Here is a 14,987-nt window from a genome sequence, read left to right as displayed (position 1 = left end):
ACTGAGTTCGACACAGTGCCCAAAAAGGAAGCTGAGAGGGATGAAATGAAGAAGGTGCCTTATGCTAGCGCACTTGATAGTATCATGTATGCTCAAGTCTGTACCAGACCGGATATTGCTTTTGTGACGGGACTTCTTGGCAGGTATCAGTTAGATCCTGGTCTTAGCCACTGGGTTGCTGCCAAGAAAGTATTGAGGTACTTGAATGGGACAAGAGATTATATGCTGACTTACAGACACGTTCCTGAACTCAAGCTAGTGGGGTATACAGACTTTGACTTTGCTGGCTGTGAGGATGACAGAAAATCCACATCAGGTTATGTTTTTTTGATGGCAGGAGGGGCAGTATCAAGGAAGAGTAAAAAGCAGACATTGGTGACCACTTTGACTATGCAGGCAGAGTTTGTAGCATGCTATGGGGCTGCTACTTAGGCTATTTGGCTCAGAAATCTCATAAAGGAGTTGACTATTGTAGATTTTGTGGATAGACCCATCCAAATATACTGTGATAACAGCTCTGCTGTGTTGGTTATAAACAACAATAAAGGACTTAGAGGGTCTAAACACATGGAGGTCAAGTATTTGACCATAAAGGAGAGAGTAAAGGAAGGTGACATTGCAGTGGAGTATATTGGTACAGATGATATGGTTGCAGATCCCCTAACCAAAGGTCTTTGCCCTTGTGTTTTTGAGAGACATGTCATGAGCATGGGTTTAGTTGCATCATGGGATGTGGTTAGTTAGTGGGAGTTTGTTTTATTTTGCTTCTTTGTAATTTAAATTTTCTTTTCATCTGTATTTTTACCTTATGGTAAACCTTGGTTTATATATATATATCAGGTGTCATTGCATGCAGTTTCTTTTAAACACATGAGTGTTTTATTTATTGACATGATGAATATATTTCTGATTTTAAAGTCTTAAGGAATGTGTTAACCTTAAGCAAGGCTGGGGCATTAAGTTGTTAGCCTAAAGGTATGTCTTGTAACACATAAAGTATAACTCGAGTTATTTCTGATGAGACATACAAATTCGTTAGAATCACAAAGTTTATTTCTCTAGTGAGCCTGTGCCACTTAAAGAAGAGAGATTTTGGACTGATAAATGGATAATACATAAGGAATCACTACATGAGTATTATCTCATTGTCACACTACCACATTGCATCCGTGTTAGTAGAGTTGAGGGCTCTCGTGACCATGGAAGGCTCTGTGTCGCTTGATCATAGATGCAGTTACCGCCATGATTCGGTGTCTAAAACTCTATGGGATAGGATTGACTTTCTAATATGACCTCTAAACCAATTTATTTTAAAAATTATGCACATAAAGTTTTCTTAAAGAGTTGTTAGCCTGTGATTTGTTTTGGTCAAAACTGTTTTTAAATCTTTTTAAAAATAAGGAATTTAATGTAAGTCCAAGTGGGAGAATGTTAGAATTTTAGTTCTAATAAAATTCCATATGGACATAATTAAATCCCTAAACCAGGCTAATTAAGGTTTTGGTCTAATAAAGTGGGGTCATTAAGTTATATTAGAAGTCTAATGTGGACTGGGTTAGTGTGGGCCAGATAGATTCCTATTGGGACTGTGATGAGTCAGACCCTATAGGGATTACTATATAAGGAGAGCTAGGTCCCCCCTCTACCCATCACAACTTATTATTCTCAATTGCTATTGAGGAGTCCATTCTTGAAAGAGAGGGAGATATTTAGTGTTCGTCGTCCCTGCGCATTCGGTATTCTCATCAGGCCAGTTACTTTGGGAATAGAAGGGAAGCACCTAGATCTTTGTTCTTTATTTTCCGCTGCAATCATCATCACTATGGATGCGAAACAAGGTTGGTGGTTCTATCCCTGTTTTCTATTATTTATTTGATTGTGTTCTTAAACGCCCTATGGAGATCCTGGCTTTTGGGATTTTGTCCCTATTCGGATCGATTTAATCTAACAACCACTGCAACCAATTATTGTAAGATAATTTAAGCAACTAAGAGTAACTATAGAAATTCTACTTGATCACCTTTCTCCTTAGTTAATTTTCACTAGTTAGATAATTTAAGCAAATCTCTATAGTGGCTAATATATCAGGTGGCTAGTCCTAACCAAGATTACATTTTCATGTTAACCATTTCCAAATGGGTGGAACCATCTTCATGAAACATCATACCAGTTATTTTCAGCTAGGCTAATTGCTATAAGCCTTGTCCAAAATCAGCTCAAGTATGATTAACCAAAGCAGTCTAATATTATATCTATTTCATCTCTGCTTTTGTAGGACAAGATAATAAAGGTTGTTGTGTGCATAGATTATGCACTTATTGTTTCCTCACCAAGCCTGGCCAGAGGCTACATATACTAGCCAACATTTCAGGTGGTGGTGGTGGTGGTGGTGGTGGTGGTGGTGGTGGTGGTGGGGGGGGGGGGGGGATAAAAAACCAAGTAGTTAAGAACTTGGCAAATGTGAATGTGTCAAAATACTTTCTCTGTTCATAACAATTAGAAGGAATGAGACTCTGAAACTTACTAAGTCCCAACTATTCTATTTGTATTTGCTTCAGTTTGGCCCAGGCCAAAAGTTCTTGCCATCCCAAAGTCGGAGATCTTGGGATTCATTTCCCCATCTAACAAGATATTGCTTGCTTTAAGATCCCTATGAATAATTCGAAGGCGGGAATCTTCGTGAAGATAAAGTAGTCCTCGAGCAATTCCTTCAATGGTCTTGTAACGTCTCTGCCAATCTAACTGCATGCATTTCTTAGGATCTGTGGTCATCCAAATAAATGGTAGAATCAGAATTTAGGATACGGTGCAATTAACAAATAGTTCATCATGAAAGGTTGGTGGCTGGACAAAAGAGGATATAGTGTCATGAGTTTCAGTTTTACTTCCACATTTGCATAAAATTGGAATGTATAATTCATGGAAATAGCTCGAGAGAAAACAACTCCTGAGTGAAAGAGAGAGGTGTGGGGCGAACCAAATAGGAAGTAATCGAGGCTTCTGTTGGGTATAAACTCATAGATCAGGATCTTTTCTTTTCTCTCCAAGCAAAATCCTAATAGCCTAACCAGATTGCGGTGTTGAAGCTTTGTCACTAGCACAACTTCATTCTGCAATGCTTTTGCTCCTTGCCCTGAACTTTTTGAGAGTCTCTTGACAACAATTTCTTGTCCATTAGGAAGTTTACCCTAATGATAAACTGCAAGTGATTAGTAAACTTATGTAGCTTTATGTGTTGGATTTGGCAAATGACCCAATTTAAATTGCTAAATTTGGCAAATTCATTACTAATTAGAATTTATATTAGATAGCACACTGAAATTTGGACATATAAGAATTCTAGTTCGATTACTACTACATGTTTGTAACTTTTTTTCTTACCTTTTAAACACTACCAAATCCCCCTTCCCCAATCTTATTTAGGGATGTAAATGGATATTCGTAAATCCGTATTCGATCCGCGTTCGTATCCGTTTAGGAGAATCCGAAACCGTCCGAAACTAATCGGATACGAATATGATAATCCCCCTATCCGATCAATTATTATCATATTCGTTTAGCAGTCCAACGGTAATAAAATATCTAAAATATAACTCTGTGTTTGTCTATCCTTTTAAGTTACCTTATTGGATTTTGTTATCTTATTTTTATAAATTTATAAGTTAAGATAATGTGATTCGTTTTTCTAGATTTGTTATTGGTTTATATATATTATTTTATGCAATGTGTTACATGGAATTACATATCTATTAAAAAATAAAAAATAAAAAACGTAAGAGAATAAAAGACTAAGAAGAGTAGAAGAAAGGGTAATAACTGAACTCTCAAGTTTCAACCCTAACCTTCATCATAAAAACGGTAAATATGCCAACGGATAGTCAAAAAATCATATTCGATCTGTATTCATATCCATTTAGGAGAACCTGTATTCAAAAAATCGTTATCCGAAAATTATCCGAATCCGTTCGAATACCGATAGGATATTATTCGAATCCATCCGAATATAAACGGATACGAATATGATAATGCCACTATCCGACCAAATTCGATCCGTTTACATCCCTAATCTTATTGATGTTGGCGAAGTTTTCCGTGGCTACAAGGACCGTACTGAAATCAAATAGCAATGACTCCACAGTTTTAATTGTGTTCACACCTGTGCACAAGTCAAAAGCAGAACCAAGAGTGATTTTGGGATAATCAAGTAGATCAAGAGCTTTTTAAGAGAGAGAGAGAGAAAAAAAAGTCCAACGTTAAGCTTCTACCATTCTCCTTTGACAGGTTCTTCTTTTTCTTCCGGATTAGCAAACAATACAAGAGAACACAAAGAAGAATTGTCACTCCTGCAGCGGCAACTAGCACAACAACGACAACAATTTTTCTGAACGAGTTTCCTTGTTTTTCTGCATTAATTAAAAAAACTAATTAACATTCCCAAATGTGCAATACAGATTATTTCGGATTCACATCTCATGATACTATTTAGGCCATTAACAGTCTTAATATAAAATTCAAGCCCCATAGAAACGGTACACCAGCTCAAACCTAACGCTACAGCTCGGATTCCAAAACCTTCCTCTACAGAAACTGGGGAGAAGAGAATTGGCACCATTAAGGCATCTGTAACAGTCGTTCCCTGATAAATCAGGGCTGCACCGCGACAGCCAATACAGATTCGGCAATTGTGTAAAACTAGCTTCTTGATGCGAATCTATCAGAATGGAAGGGAGCTTGAATTGCCGCCTCGTTTAACATCGTATTGCTCATGAGCAGCTGAGTGAACCGAGTCGGATTATCAGAGAGGAATTGGAGACAATGGAGAAGATGGACTGGTTGGAGGAGCTCAATGTACAAGCCCATTGGCGTTGGAGGAAAGATAAGAGAGGAGGATGTTGAGGTTGGATTGGTCTCCATTGGCCGGTAGCTGTAGTTGTGTTGGGACAAGAGTCGTAGAGGTAGAAAGGGTCGGTGCAGCTGCTGAAGCTGAACAAGAAAGAGAGGTCAACGAAGGAGAAGAAGAGCAACACGACTGTGGCTCTTGGGGTCGTGTACGTACATGGTTCCATCGAGTTTCTGCAAATTCTCCACCTTCTCCACCTTCTCCACCATGCACTCTCTCAATCTCAGGGCTCAGGAAGAAGAAGAAGAACGACCACGACGACTAGGGCAGAGAGGAGGCAGAGTCTTCTTTAACCATCTGCCAGAGGAGATTCTGAAACGAATCGGCCTGAATCGGTTCAAGATTCGAGAATTAGTCCAATTCAAGATGAATTACAAAGGAAATTATTAGAATCGGCCGAACCAATTTCGATTCAGGAAGCAACGATTAGGATCAGTCGAAATCGGGATAGATGTCAGCCGATTCCGATTAGATTTCCCATTTTTTTTTTTTTTTTTTTAATTTGTTATTCAAATGATTATATTTTCTTAAGGAATTTTATTACTACAAGACTGGCAGCCAAGGAATTGGAATTTTAAAAGATATTTTAGAAAATATTAAAACTTAAGAGGGTATTTATGAACCCAAAAGAAAAATGAATTATTCCATTTCTTTGGCTGTCAGCCTTTTCTTAAGTTAATGCGGAAGACACACAAATACCACAAAGTGGAAAACGCAAGAATAACAATTCATTCTTAAGATACCTTCACCTTTTCTTCCTCCGCCCTGGTTTTCTTTTGTTATCCTACCACGATGATGAGTTGGAGTAGCAATGGACGTGGTGGGGTTACAAGTGAATACTTTGACAAAAGTTAAGGTGGTAGTGGTGGTGGATGTATCTTGTAGTATCCTTCTTCCGTATCTGAACGGGAGTTTCTGTTTTCTGCATTTCTGGTCTTTAAACGTCGCAACGTCACAGTAACCATCTGCCAAGCAAGCATCTTTGCATTCTCTTTCAGTTTGTAGTGATAAAACTGAATATTGATGATCATCCCATTCGGTGTTCTCCAACGTGAATATGGAATATTTGCTATTTTGTGTTTCATTTCTGCAACGTCCATGATCAGCTTCTAACTTTGAGTTCTGCTGGCAACCCAAACTTTGGCAATTCTCGTCAATGAATTTGAAACCAGGAATACAGTTGCATACGGCCCGTTGATCCATTAGAGTACAATACCCGTTCAATCCGCAAACGCCATTGGGGTCACACTCATTGGTTGATGATATCCAGTTGATCAACCAACTACGTACTACTACTACTACTACTACTATCCACACTACTTTTTAAAGAATAGACTCTAAAGAACCCATCAACATCGATCGTCATGCGGTAAATAACTGTCCTTTTGTCGATGACATTATTTACACCGGAAAATATACTAATTATACTGAAACCGGTACTGTTAAGCAAATACAGGTGTCCATCATCATCAAGATTTAATGTCACGTTGTCTCCTTTGCCAAACGTACCTGAATCCCAATATGCATATGGGGTTGTGTCTGGAATTTTAATGGGGGTATTGAACAAGGTTGCCGTCATGCTGCATAGTGAGCCGAAATATACCAGTCGACTGATTCGTTTCTGATAAACTAGACAACAGCTCCTTTCCTGCGAGTAGTCGTTGACCTGGGAGAAGGGTGTCTGCAAGGAAATGATCAAAACTTTGCCAAATGATGCTGCCCCTAGAATTATATAGAACAAAATTTCGGTGTCAAGCATGGAAGCCGAATAGGCAGATTGCGAAACATATACAAGAAGTTTCACTTGGTCTTGTTCTTGTGTGAGTTGCAGGATACCATCATGGCTAAGGAGCAACGTAGTGTTGCTAGACAAAGGTGGATCGTCTCGGTTTGCTGTGCATACTACTGTATGTTCAGGTATTTGAGCAAACCAAATTCCAATTGCAAACCCATTTCCTTGTGGATAAAATCCAAAGGCAAATTGACCGGAAGGAGAAAGCCATGATGATGATGATGAATTGGAATTGGAGGATGGAGAAAGAGAGGATCCCAAGCTAATTATGTTGGATGATGTTGATGATCTTTGTTGTTGAGCTGCTGCTGCAGAAATATAAAGTGCAGCAGAGAGGAGTAGTAGAAGCACCAAGGTAGCAGCAGCCCTCATGAGAGAGAATCGGGATAAGAGCTTAGACTAGTGGTTCTGTTCTGTTGGATCTACGTTACAATAAAGGATTCTAGCAGTCAAGGTTTCCAATTTATTTAGAATTATAAAAGCACAAACAACCGTGTTCTAAGGGTCAAGGTTGGAAAATTCTTTGTAATGCATTTACTTCGTTTGTCCAGTTCCCCCTTCCCCTCCTTTAACCTTTTTCTAATGTTTGAAAAAGTAAAGCTGTTAATCTACCAAAACAAAAAAAGAAAAAGTAAAGCTATCGGTACTCAAGAAATAATAAACAATACATATATATAGATGATTAACTTAAGCACTTAAAAATGACAAGAGACTAATCCAGATCATATATTATTAGTCTTATATATGGTCATCATTATGGTCAATTTAAAGAGTTAGATTATGTTTGTACCATTGAATTATACAATCTCAATTTTAAAATCAAAACCAAATCATTTATTAAACGGTTTCACAGTTTCTATATAAACGGCTTGGTTCGGTTTCATTAAACAATTGCTTTAGTTTAAGGTGTTTTGATGATATTTGTATAATGAACAGCGCAGGAGGTGTAGGATACGCCTAGACATATGGAGTGGGGCGGGTGTACCATTTCAACCATTAAGGGGGGTGGGGCAGTCATTTCGCTCATCCCTGATGTGTCTGGGCACATTCTGCACCCCCAGTGCAGAGAATATATATATACATAGCAAGAGATCTCTACTTGGTAGCATGGTCTCTACACAAGCGTTTGAGCCAATGGGTGAGCACGCCTGGGTATCTACCCAGAGGGCAGAGGCGTCATTTCATGGTGCCCTGTGAGAGAATGTAGGAAACACCACCAAGTATAATGATGCTTAGTCGCGTGGCTCTTGCTCCGAAGTAGGGATGTAAAAGGATCAAATACGGATAAGATGTGATCGGATCCGAATATTCCCTGCCCATTTATGAATATCCCTAAACAAATATGGATGCGATACGAATTCGGATTTTCGACTATCCTTTTATATCTTTGATTTTGTAACCCAAACCTTCCACTTCCAATAGATACGATTCACTCTCAATCCATGTTTTAGTCTCACAATTCTCATTTCCTCATTCTTCAGAGTCTGTTGAATCTTCAAAAACCTTAATATCATTAGTTGGATATATATTCAATGTGGATTTTTTTTTTTCGGGATTATACGAATAAAATTTCTGATAACCCTAAACGAATATGGATGCAAATCAAATTTGAAATTTCAGGTACTTGTTTACATCTCTATTTCCAAGCATAGGAACACACAAATTACTGCCCAACCCATCTTGAAATCAAGACCTATTTGTGTGTGATGACCCTGCATATGCTCTTATTATTATTTTTTTTTTATGAGAGAACTAATATCAAGTTGGGAAAAAGAACTCTCTTTGGAGTGTAGGTACACATGATTTTAGTGCACAATATCGGAACAGGTATCGGCAACATGCAAAACCGATACAATACTAATATGATATCATTTGGATCGATTGTATCGGATAAAATTATCCCTAATTTTTAAAAAAAAATGAGTTTTCTGACCATTTTACCCCTTGTTCGTATCATGCTATTGATACAGTATCGGCACTATATCGGTATCGGTGACTAGCAAAACCGATACTATTGGGCGATACAATACTGATACTTAGAACCATGTAGGTACGGCATCACTCCCATGTGTCTATCTCTCTTATTAAGGTGATCAATATTGACACTTGGCCGACACCATACTGATAAAACGATATGGAAAAAGGGTAAAATAGTTAAAAAAAAAAATTTAATTAAAATCAGGGATAAACTTATGAATTGTTGTCCCCTCCAATTCGCTGCCCCCTCCAATTCCTCCAATTCCTCACATGGGGGTAGAAATGACCACCCTACCCCTGCCCGAAAACACTGTCCAAGATGGGATCCACTCCCCCTACTAGTGGAATTGGAGGTGATAATTATTCATAAACTTATCCGATACATCCGATTCCGATTCATGCAGATACAGTATAAATATCCTATCAATTTTGAAAGTGACTGATAACTTAACCGATACCATACACTAAAATCATGGCCTCTTTCTTCTAAACTATTCAGGCTACCTTAAGGGATAATTCCAGCCAGTTGCACCCTAGGCGTGGCCTCAGTGGGCCAGCAATTCCTAATAAGTTTTTAGAACTAACTTCTTCATCAAATCCACACTAGGTTTGGTCTATATTAAAGGTGTTTATCGGATTGGTTCTGATTAAATGGTTCGGTTCATGATGATATATATGTGTAAATCAAACACTATCCGGTTCAACTTTCGAATCATATTATTCTCCAAAATCTCCACCTCCTCTGCCATGCACTCTCTCAATCTCTGGGCTCAAGAAGAAGATGATGATGATAAAGAAGAAGACTAGGGCAGAGTCTTCTTTAACCAGCTGTAGAGCTTTCAGGTAGGGTCACATAAGGACAAGGCCGTGCCTCGCAAGGGATGGATGGTTTCCTTGCAGCATCACGGCTTGACTCCAATGTGATTGAATAAAACAAGGCGAGTTTTATACTTTATGGTAGGCCTTTTTTATTCGAAACGACTCTGGCGATCATTGATTGCAATTCATAAAATTGGGTAAGAGATTGTCGCTTGATCGCATGGTTTTAAGTATCGGTATATTGTATTGGGCGATATGTACCAGTTTTGCATGTAACTGATCTTGATATTGTGTCGATACCATATCGGTGAAACAATACAGACAATGGATAAAATGGTTAGAAAACTTATTTTTTTAAGAGATTCAAGGGTAATTTTGTAAGATACAGTCGATCTATTATGATACTGTATCGATATCATATCATTTTTGCAAGTGACTGATACCTAATCCGATACCGTGCATTAGAACCATGCTTGATCGTGTAATTCTTGCACCAGCATGGGAGTCAATGAGAGCGCGTGTAGGAACATCAACACAGATGTGACCAAGCAGTATTCTTTTTTCCTATTTTTTGTTTTTAACAACTGCAAATCCACACTAGGGTTGGTCTATATTAAAGTTGCTTATTGGTTTGGTTTAATTAAATGGTCCTATCCCTAATGAAATAGATATAAATTAATGAGTGTAATTTGTTGTCATCAAAAGTGGTGAACTAAGAAATTGTAAATCTTCTTCTAATTGTCTCTTGTCTTATTCTTAAAATTTATTTAATTCTAGGATAAAAAGAAAATTTCAAAAACATTGTTGGATTAAAAAGAAAGGTTTTCAAAAAGTTAAAAATTATTTCTGTAATAATTATGAGAAATGACATGATTTATCTGAGTGAAAAAAAAAAATGTATTATTTAAAAAAAACAAAAATGTAATGTTACAACTTCTTGGTTCATCATTCTAGTTAAAATAAGATTTTCTCTAGATTAAATACTATCACAGCCAATTTTCCAAATCTTACCAAATGTTATTCTTCTTCACTTATCGGTTTGTATTATTAGGCTTGATATCGGTTTTGCTATCTGATTTGTTATTCGGTATGAGTTTGATTTTGGTTTGAATCCAATTTCATGAGTTCTGTAATGGCATTGAGGAGGTTCGATGAAGTTTACAAAATCTTTGGAATGCCTTAAAGGCCTACACTACACTTAAAAACATATTTAACACCATATAAACACATCATAAATCTAATTTATTTTTTCATAACTCTTGAAATCAAAGAATTTTATCAGTGTAATGGTTTTAGATTAATTGGTCCAACCAAGATTTGATTTGGTTTCTATTCGATTTATCAGTTTAGAACCGATAATGTTCCAGTTCACAATCGAATTGAAACGGAGATTAATATTTAAATCAAAACCGAACTAATTAATTTCAATTCGATTTTAATAGTCGATTCCAAAACCTTGGTCCTTGTTTCTCTTTGCCTAATTTATCCTTGCACGTCAACCTGAAGTCAATAGATTCATAGAAGAAGTAGATAGGTTCAGGTGTGCACCTAAAGGGCGGCTAATAAGAAGAAGAAGTAGAAGATTATTGGAAGGTTAGGTGTTGGGGTAATTGGATATACTCCCATCCACCTCCTTTCACCGTCTAATTTGAAGGAAAAAAAAAAAATTCAAGTTAAGGGTTAAATGTCATTGGAGAGAATCCCAGTTCATTAAAAGCATTAAGCCCTCTTATTATTTTTCTAAAACCCTGATGAATTTAATTTATTAACCGAGATATATGTGATTTTTTTTTTTTTTTTTGGACATTTAGAGTTAAGATCATAGTTGGAAAACTGGGTTTTTATTAGGGCGAGTCACCCGAGTCGAGTTAAAATTTTGGAAAACCTGATCAAGAGTCGTGTAGACTAGGCCAAGGTAAAAAATAACGAGACTCGATCACAAATTGTCTGAGTCAAACACGACTCGGTATTTTTACTTGGGTCATGGTAAACTCGGTGAGTTTAGTCATTTAAAAAAAAAAACCATAAAACCGGTTCACTTAGAAATTGAGTTGAGTAAAATAGTACACCCTTATTCTAGAATAATAAGAAACCCTCAACTCCTCGACTCCTCGACTCCCTTCTCTTGTTTATTAAAGATAAATTCAAAATGCATTGATATGTGATTTCGTGATTTATTTTCCAGTTTTCTCATATTTTTCTGTTTTTTATTTTTTATTTTTTACTAATTTATACACATTTATTGCACTAAAAAAATAAGTAAAAGCGTGACTCGCCTTGACCAGGTTTGACAAGGACGAGTTACCTGGTTTTTCTGAAAGGCGAATCGAACCAGTAAACCTAATTTTCCAATTATGTTAAGATAACCAAAATATAAAAAAGGAGGTGTAATCATATATTGCCCCCACTCAAAGCCCAGAGTAAGATAAAGTTTTCAAAAAGAATTAACTTTATATCATGTTCATGCATCTCATATCAGTCCATTTCCCCGAAGATGTCCTAATTGTTGGGTGGTCTCCTCTTCATGAATTTAATGAGTGGGGAGACCCACACAACACAATAATTCTCTCATGTTAGTCTTACAAACCGACGTTACTTGAGTGGTTTATATTCTCTCTCTCACGTCTTCTCACTTTGCCTTGTTTCTATATAAAGGTTGACCACTTGAGCGTGAGTAAAGGGAAGTGCAGTGCGCCCGTTTTGGAGAAAAGAAGGAAGAGAATGTTTTTCTCTCGTGTGTTCTTTGTATTATGTTATGGTGTGACAATAGTACTGTATCATGCAGTAACAGAAGAGGATAAAAATTTGTGACGAATCGTTATCCTCTCCTGTTATTGCACGGTGCAGTAATGCATCGTGCGATGATTGTAGAGGTCATATGCATCATGTGGGGTCCATTGTATCACATGATCTCTGCAACGCTGCATGATGCAGTACTGCACCGTGCAATAACAGGAGAGGATAAAAATTCGTGACAACATTATCTCTATTTAAGGACGAAGAGACAGTGTTACAACTTCTTCTTATGAGTCACGTGTTTTGTATCATCCATGATTTAACGATTGGCGGCTCAACCTTCCGAAACCCTAACTCCTTACTTTAACTTGGTATGAAATTAGGCAGGCATTCATCCCCTATTGCAGTGCATCCTCAATGCAGCTCAACCTCTGGTGTAAAAAATAGTAGATGAATTGATTTAGAAGGGAACATATTAAGGATATTGAAATTTGCCGATTGGGTTTTGATCTGTTCGTATCTTTCTGCGGTGTCTTTACCCGATTAGCTTCTATTAGGTTTGGGTTTACAAAACTATCTATTTACCGTTTGAGTTTACAAATTAACCAAAACAGTGTTACCCCGTCAATCATGCATTTTTTGACCGTTTTACCCCTCCACCTTCCCTTCTCGATCACCATGTCCATTTTAATCCTCCCACCCCACCATCCCAGATCGTCTCTGTCGCCCACCGCCGACCTGAACTCCCGCAACAACTTCCACCAGAAACTTCTCCATTCCATTTTTCCTCCATCGACAAACCCTCCAACATCCCCGCAATTCCCTCCCATTATCCTCCTTGTCTGAACCTTCCTCTGACCTCCGAGACATGGTGATCGGAGAGGAATTTCCTTTCCTCGGCGACTCTTACCTCAGGGACAGTGTTATGGGCCTTATCAAAAAGACAAAGGAGGGCTGACCAGAACGCTCCTAGAAGTACTGGCTGGAGATTCGCTACCTCGGCATCGCGTTTGCTTTTTCAGCTTTGAAACCGAATGATCAGAACGGTTGCTGGTTTTGTAATTTAAAGAGAACAAACGTGGGCTGAAAAGACTGGGATTGTTGTTGTGTAGCAGAAAATTGACTATCTGCAGATACGAGTTACGCTCCATGAGGTACTTGTAGAAGACAAAGGAAAAGACACTGTGAGAAGGCCGGAGTTGATTCTGACAAAGAATCACTGATGGTTAAGTCAGTTTCCTTGCAACTCAAGGGAATAGCAGAGCAATATCATAAGTTAAGTAATAAGATTCAGGAAGATGGAGTTCACAAAATCATTGAACTGGTTTAAAGGCTTAACTACACTTAACATATTCAACACCATATAACACATTATAAATCTTTTTTTTTTTGTAATTCTTGAAATTGAAGAACTTTTTTAGGTGTAATGGTTTTGGATTGATCCAACCAATGTTAGATTTAGGTTTTATTCGAATCTTCGGTTTGAAATCAATGTTTTTTAGATTAAAAAACTGAATCAAACCAAAGATTAATATTCAAAATAAAAATAAGCTGATTAGTTTCGATTTTCACTTTTGACATCCTTAGACCTTAGTCAATATGCCAAATTTAAGCCAGATTTGGTATGATTTCTATTTCAATCTCGGATTGATTTCATGAAATAGTCAATAAATAAATTTTTGGTCAAAAAATTGAAATTGTTTTGATTGTATCAGTATGAAATATTTCAATAAAACTAATCTATTTGGTAGTTCAATTTTTGAGAACAGATTATATATATTTCTTTGGTAAGGGTGGTAGTGGTGGTGGTGATCCGGTGGCGACGAGGTAGTGGAAGTGGTGGCGGTGGTGAGTAAAGGTGTCTGGAACTGAAACCGGATATGGACCGAATAACTGAAACCAAACCGAACCGAATAGAATTTGGCTAAATTCCGAAACTAAGGAATAGAACATAGGCAGGACTTGGTTACTTTCCGGATCCAACATAGGAACCGATGGTTAGAACCGGTTTGGTACCAATATATTATAATACATTAATATAATATAATACTAATAATATATTATAGTATTTTTTTTTTTTGGATGAAAGAAAATATATTAAAAAGAACAGAGAAACTTTCCCCTTCAAAAAAACAAGGGGAAAGAACAAGAAAAAACTAGGAGAAAGCTCCACAATAAAAAAGGGACAACCTACAGCCAAATCAAGCTATAGCGAGACCACTCAAAGTGTATATTAATACACTATAATACTTATATTATAATATATATTTTGCTAGTATTAGTATTATATTTTATAATACTAATATATTATAGTATAATATGTTATACTACATCTATAGTATAAACTAAGTATAGAAACCGGATTAAAAACCATATAGGGGAATTGAAACTGAACCGGAACCATACAGGTTTGGTACAAGTACCAAATTTCAGAACTGAGTCGGGACTTGGTTTGGATTTGGATCGAACTAATACTCCTTGGAACTGAACTGCAACCGACCGAATACCCGGTTCCGAACCGATTTACACCCTTACTGGTGAGTCCATTAGGAGAAGGAGAAGAAGAAAGAGTGATGTTTTATTTTTAACAGAAATTATTACTTTGCCCATCAAATTAACCATATGCTCGATAAAGAGCAAGAATGAAATCAAATGAAAATAGAAATTCTGAAACAGCCTAGGGCCAACACTACACTTTACTTGCTTTGAGGGATAGATTATCTTCATTCTAAGTAATAACAAATTAAATGTTGCACAAACCAA

The 14,987-nt window shown here is 37.2% G+C and overlaps 2 protein-coding genes across 5 annotated transcripts in view; both read right to left on the bottom strand.

The window, feature by feature from the left end:
• Positions 1 to 5,020, bottom strand: part of LOC122639828 (cysteine-rich receptor-like protein kinase 10) — a 75,213-nt gene extending 70,193 nt beyond the window's left edge. For all 4 annotated transcript variants that reach the window (XM_043832822.1, XM_043832824.1, XM_043832823.1 and 1 more), the window contains exon 1: positions 5,007 to 5,020. The gene's annotated coding sequence lies outside the window, so the exon portion shown is untranslated. The remainder of the gene's footprint in view (positions 1 to 5,006) is intronic.
• LOC122638590 (cysteine-rich receptor-like protein kinase 11) lies at positions 2,524 to 6,103 on the bottom strand. The gene is made up of 5 exons (XM_043831454.1): positions 5,644 to 6,103; positions 4,266 to 4,403; positions 4,059 to 4,156; positions 3,069 to 3,188; positions 2,524 to 2,742 (listed from the first exon to the last, which is right to left on the bottom strand). The coding sequence occupies exons 1-5, from the start codon at positions 6,101 to 6,103 to the stop codon at positions 2,524 to 2,526; spliced, it is 1,035 nt and encodes a 344-aa protein (XP_043687389.1).
• Positions 6,104 to 14,987: the final 8,884 nt, after the last annotated feature.

This window comes from Telopea speciosissima, chromosome 9 (genome assembly GCF_018873765.1).
Source record: "Telopea speciosissima isolate NSW1024214 ecotype Mountain lineage chromosome 9, Tspe_v1, whole genome shotgun sequence".
NCBI classification, from domain to species: domain Eukaryota; kingdom Viridiplantae; phylum Streptophyta; class Magnoliopsida; order Proteales; family Proteaceae; genus Telopea; species Telopea speciosissima.
The sequence above is the reverse complement of the archived record's forward strand: the minus strand, read 5'-3'. Positions and strand labels throughout refer to the sequence as shown.

What these genes read in the sequence shown, in the direction of transcription:
- LOC122638590 (XM_043831454.1), bottom strand. Translation starts at nt 6,103, where the DNA reads ATGGATCAACGGGCCGTATGCAACTGTATTCCTGGTTTCAAATTCATT. An exon ending in CGGAGGAAGAAAAGGTGAAG is followed by an intron (nt 4,404 to 5,643) that starts GTATCTTAAGAA and finishes TAATTAATGCAG; the next exon opens with AAAAACAAGGAAACTCGTTC. An exon ending in AGCTTCAACACCGCAATCTG is followed by an intron (nt 2,743 to 3,068) that starts GTTAGGCTATTA and finishes AAATGCATGCAG; the next exon opens with TTAGATTGGCAGAGACGTTA.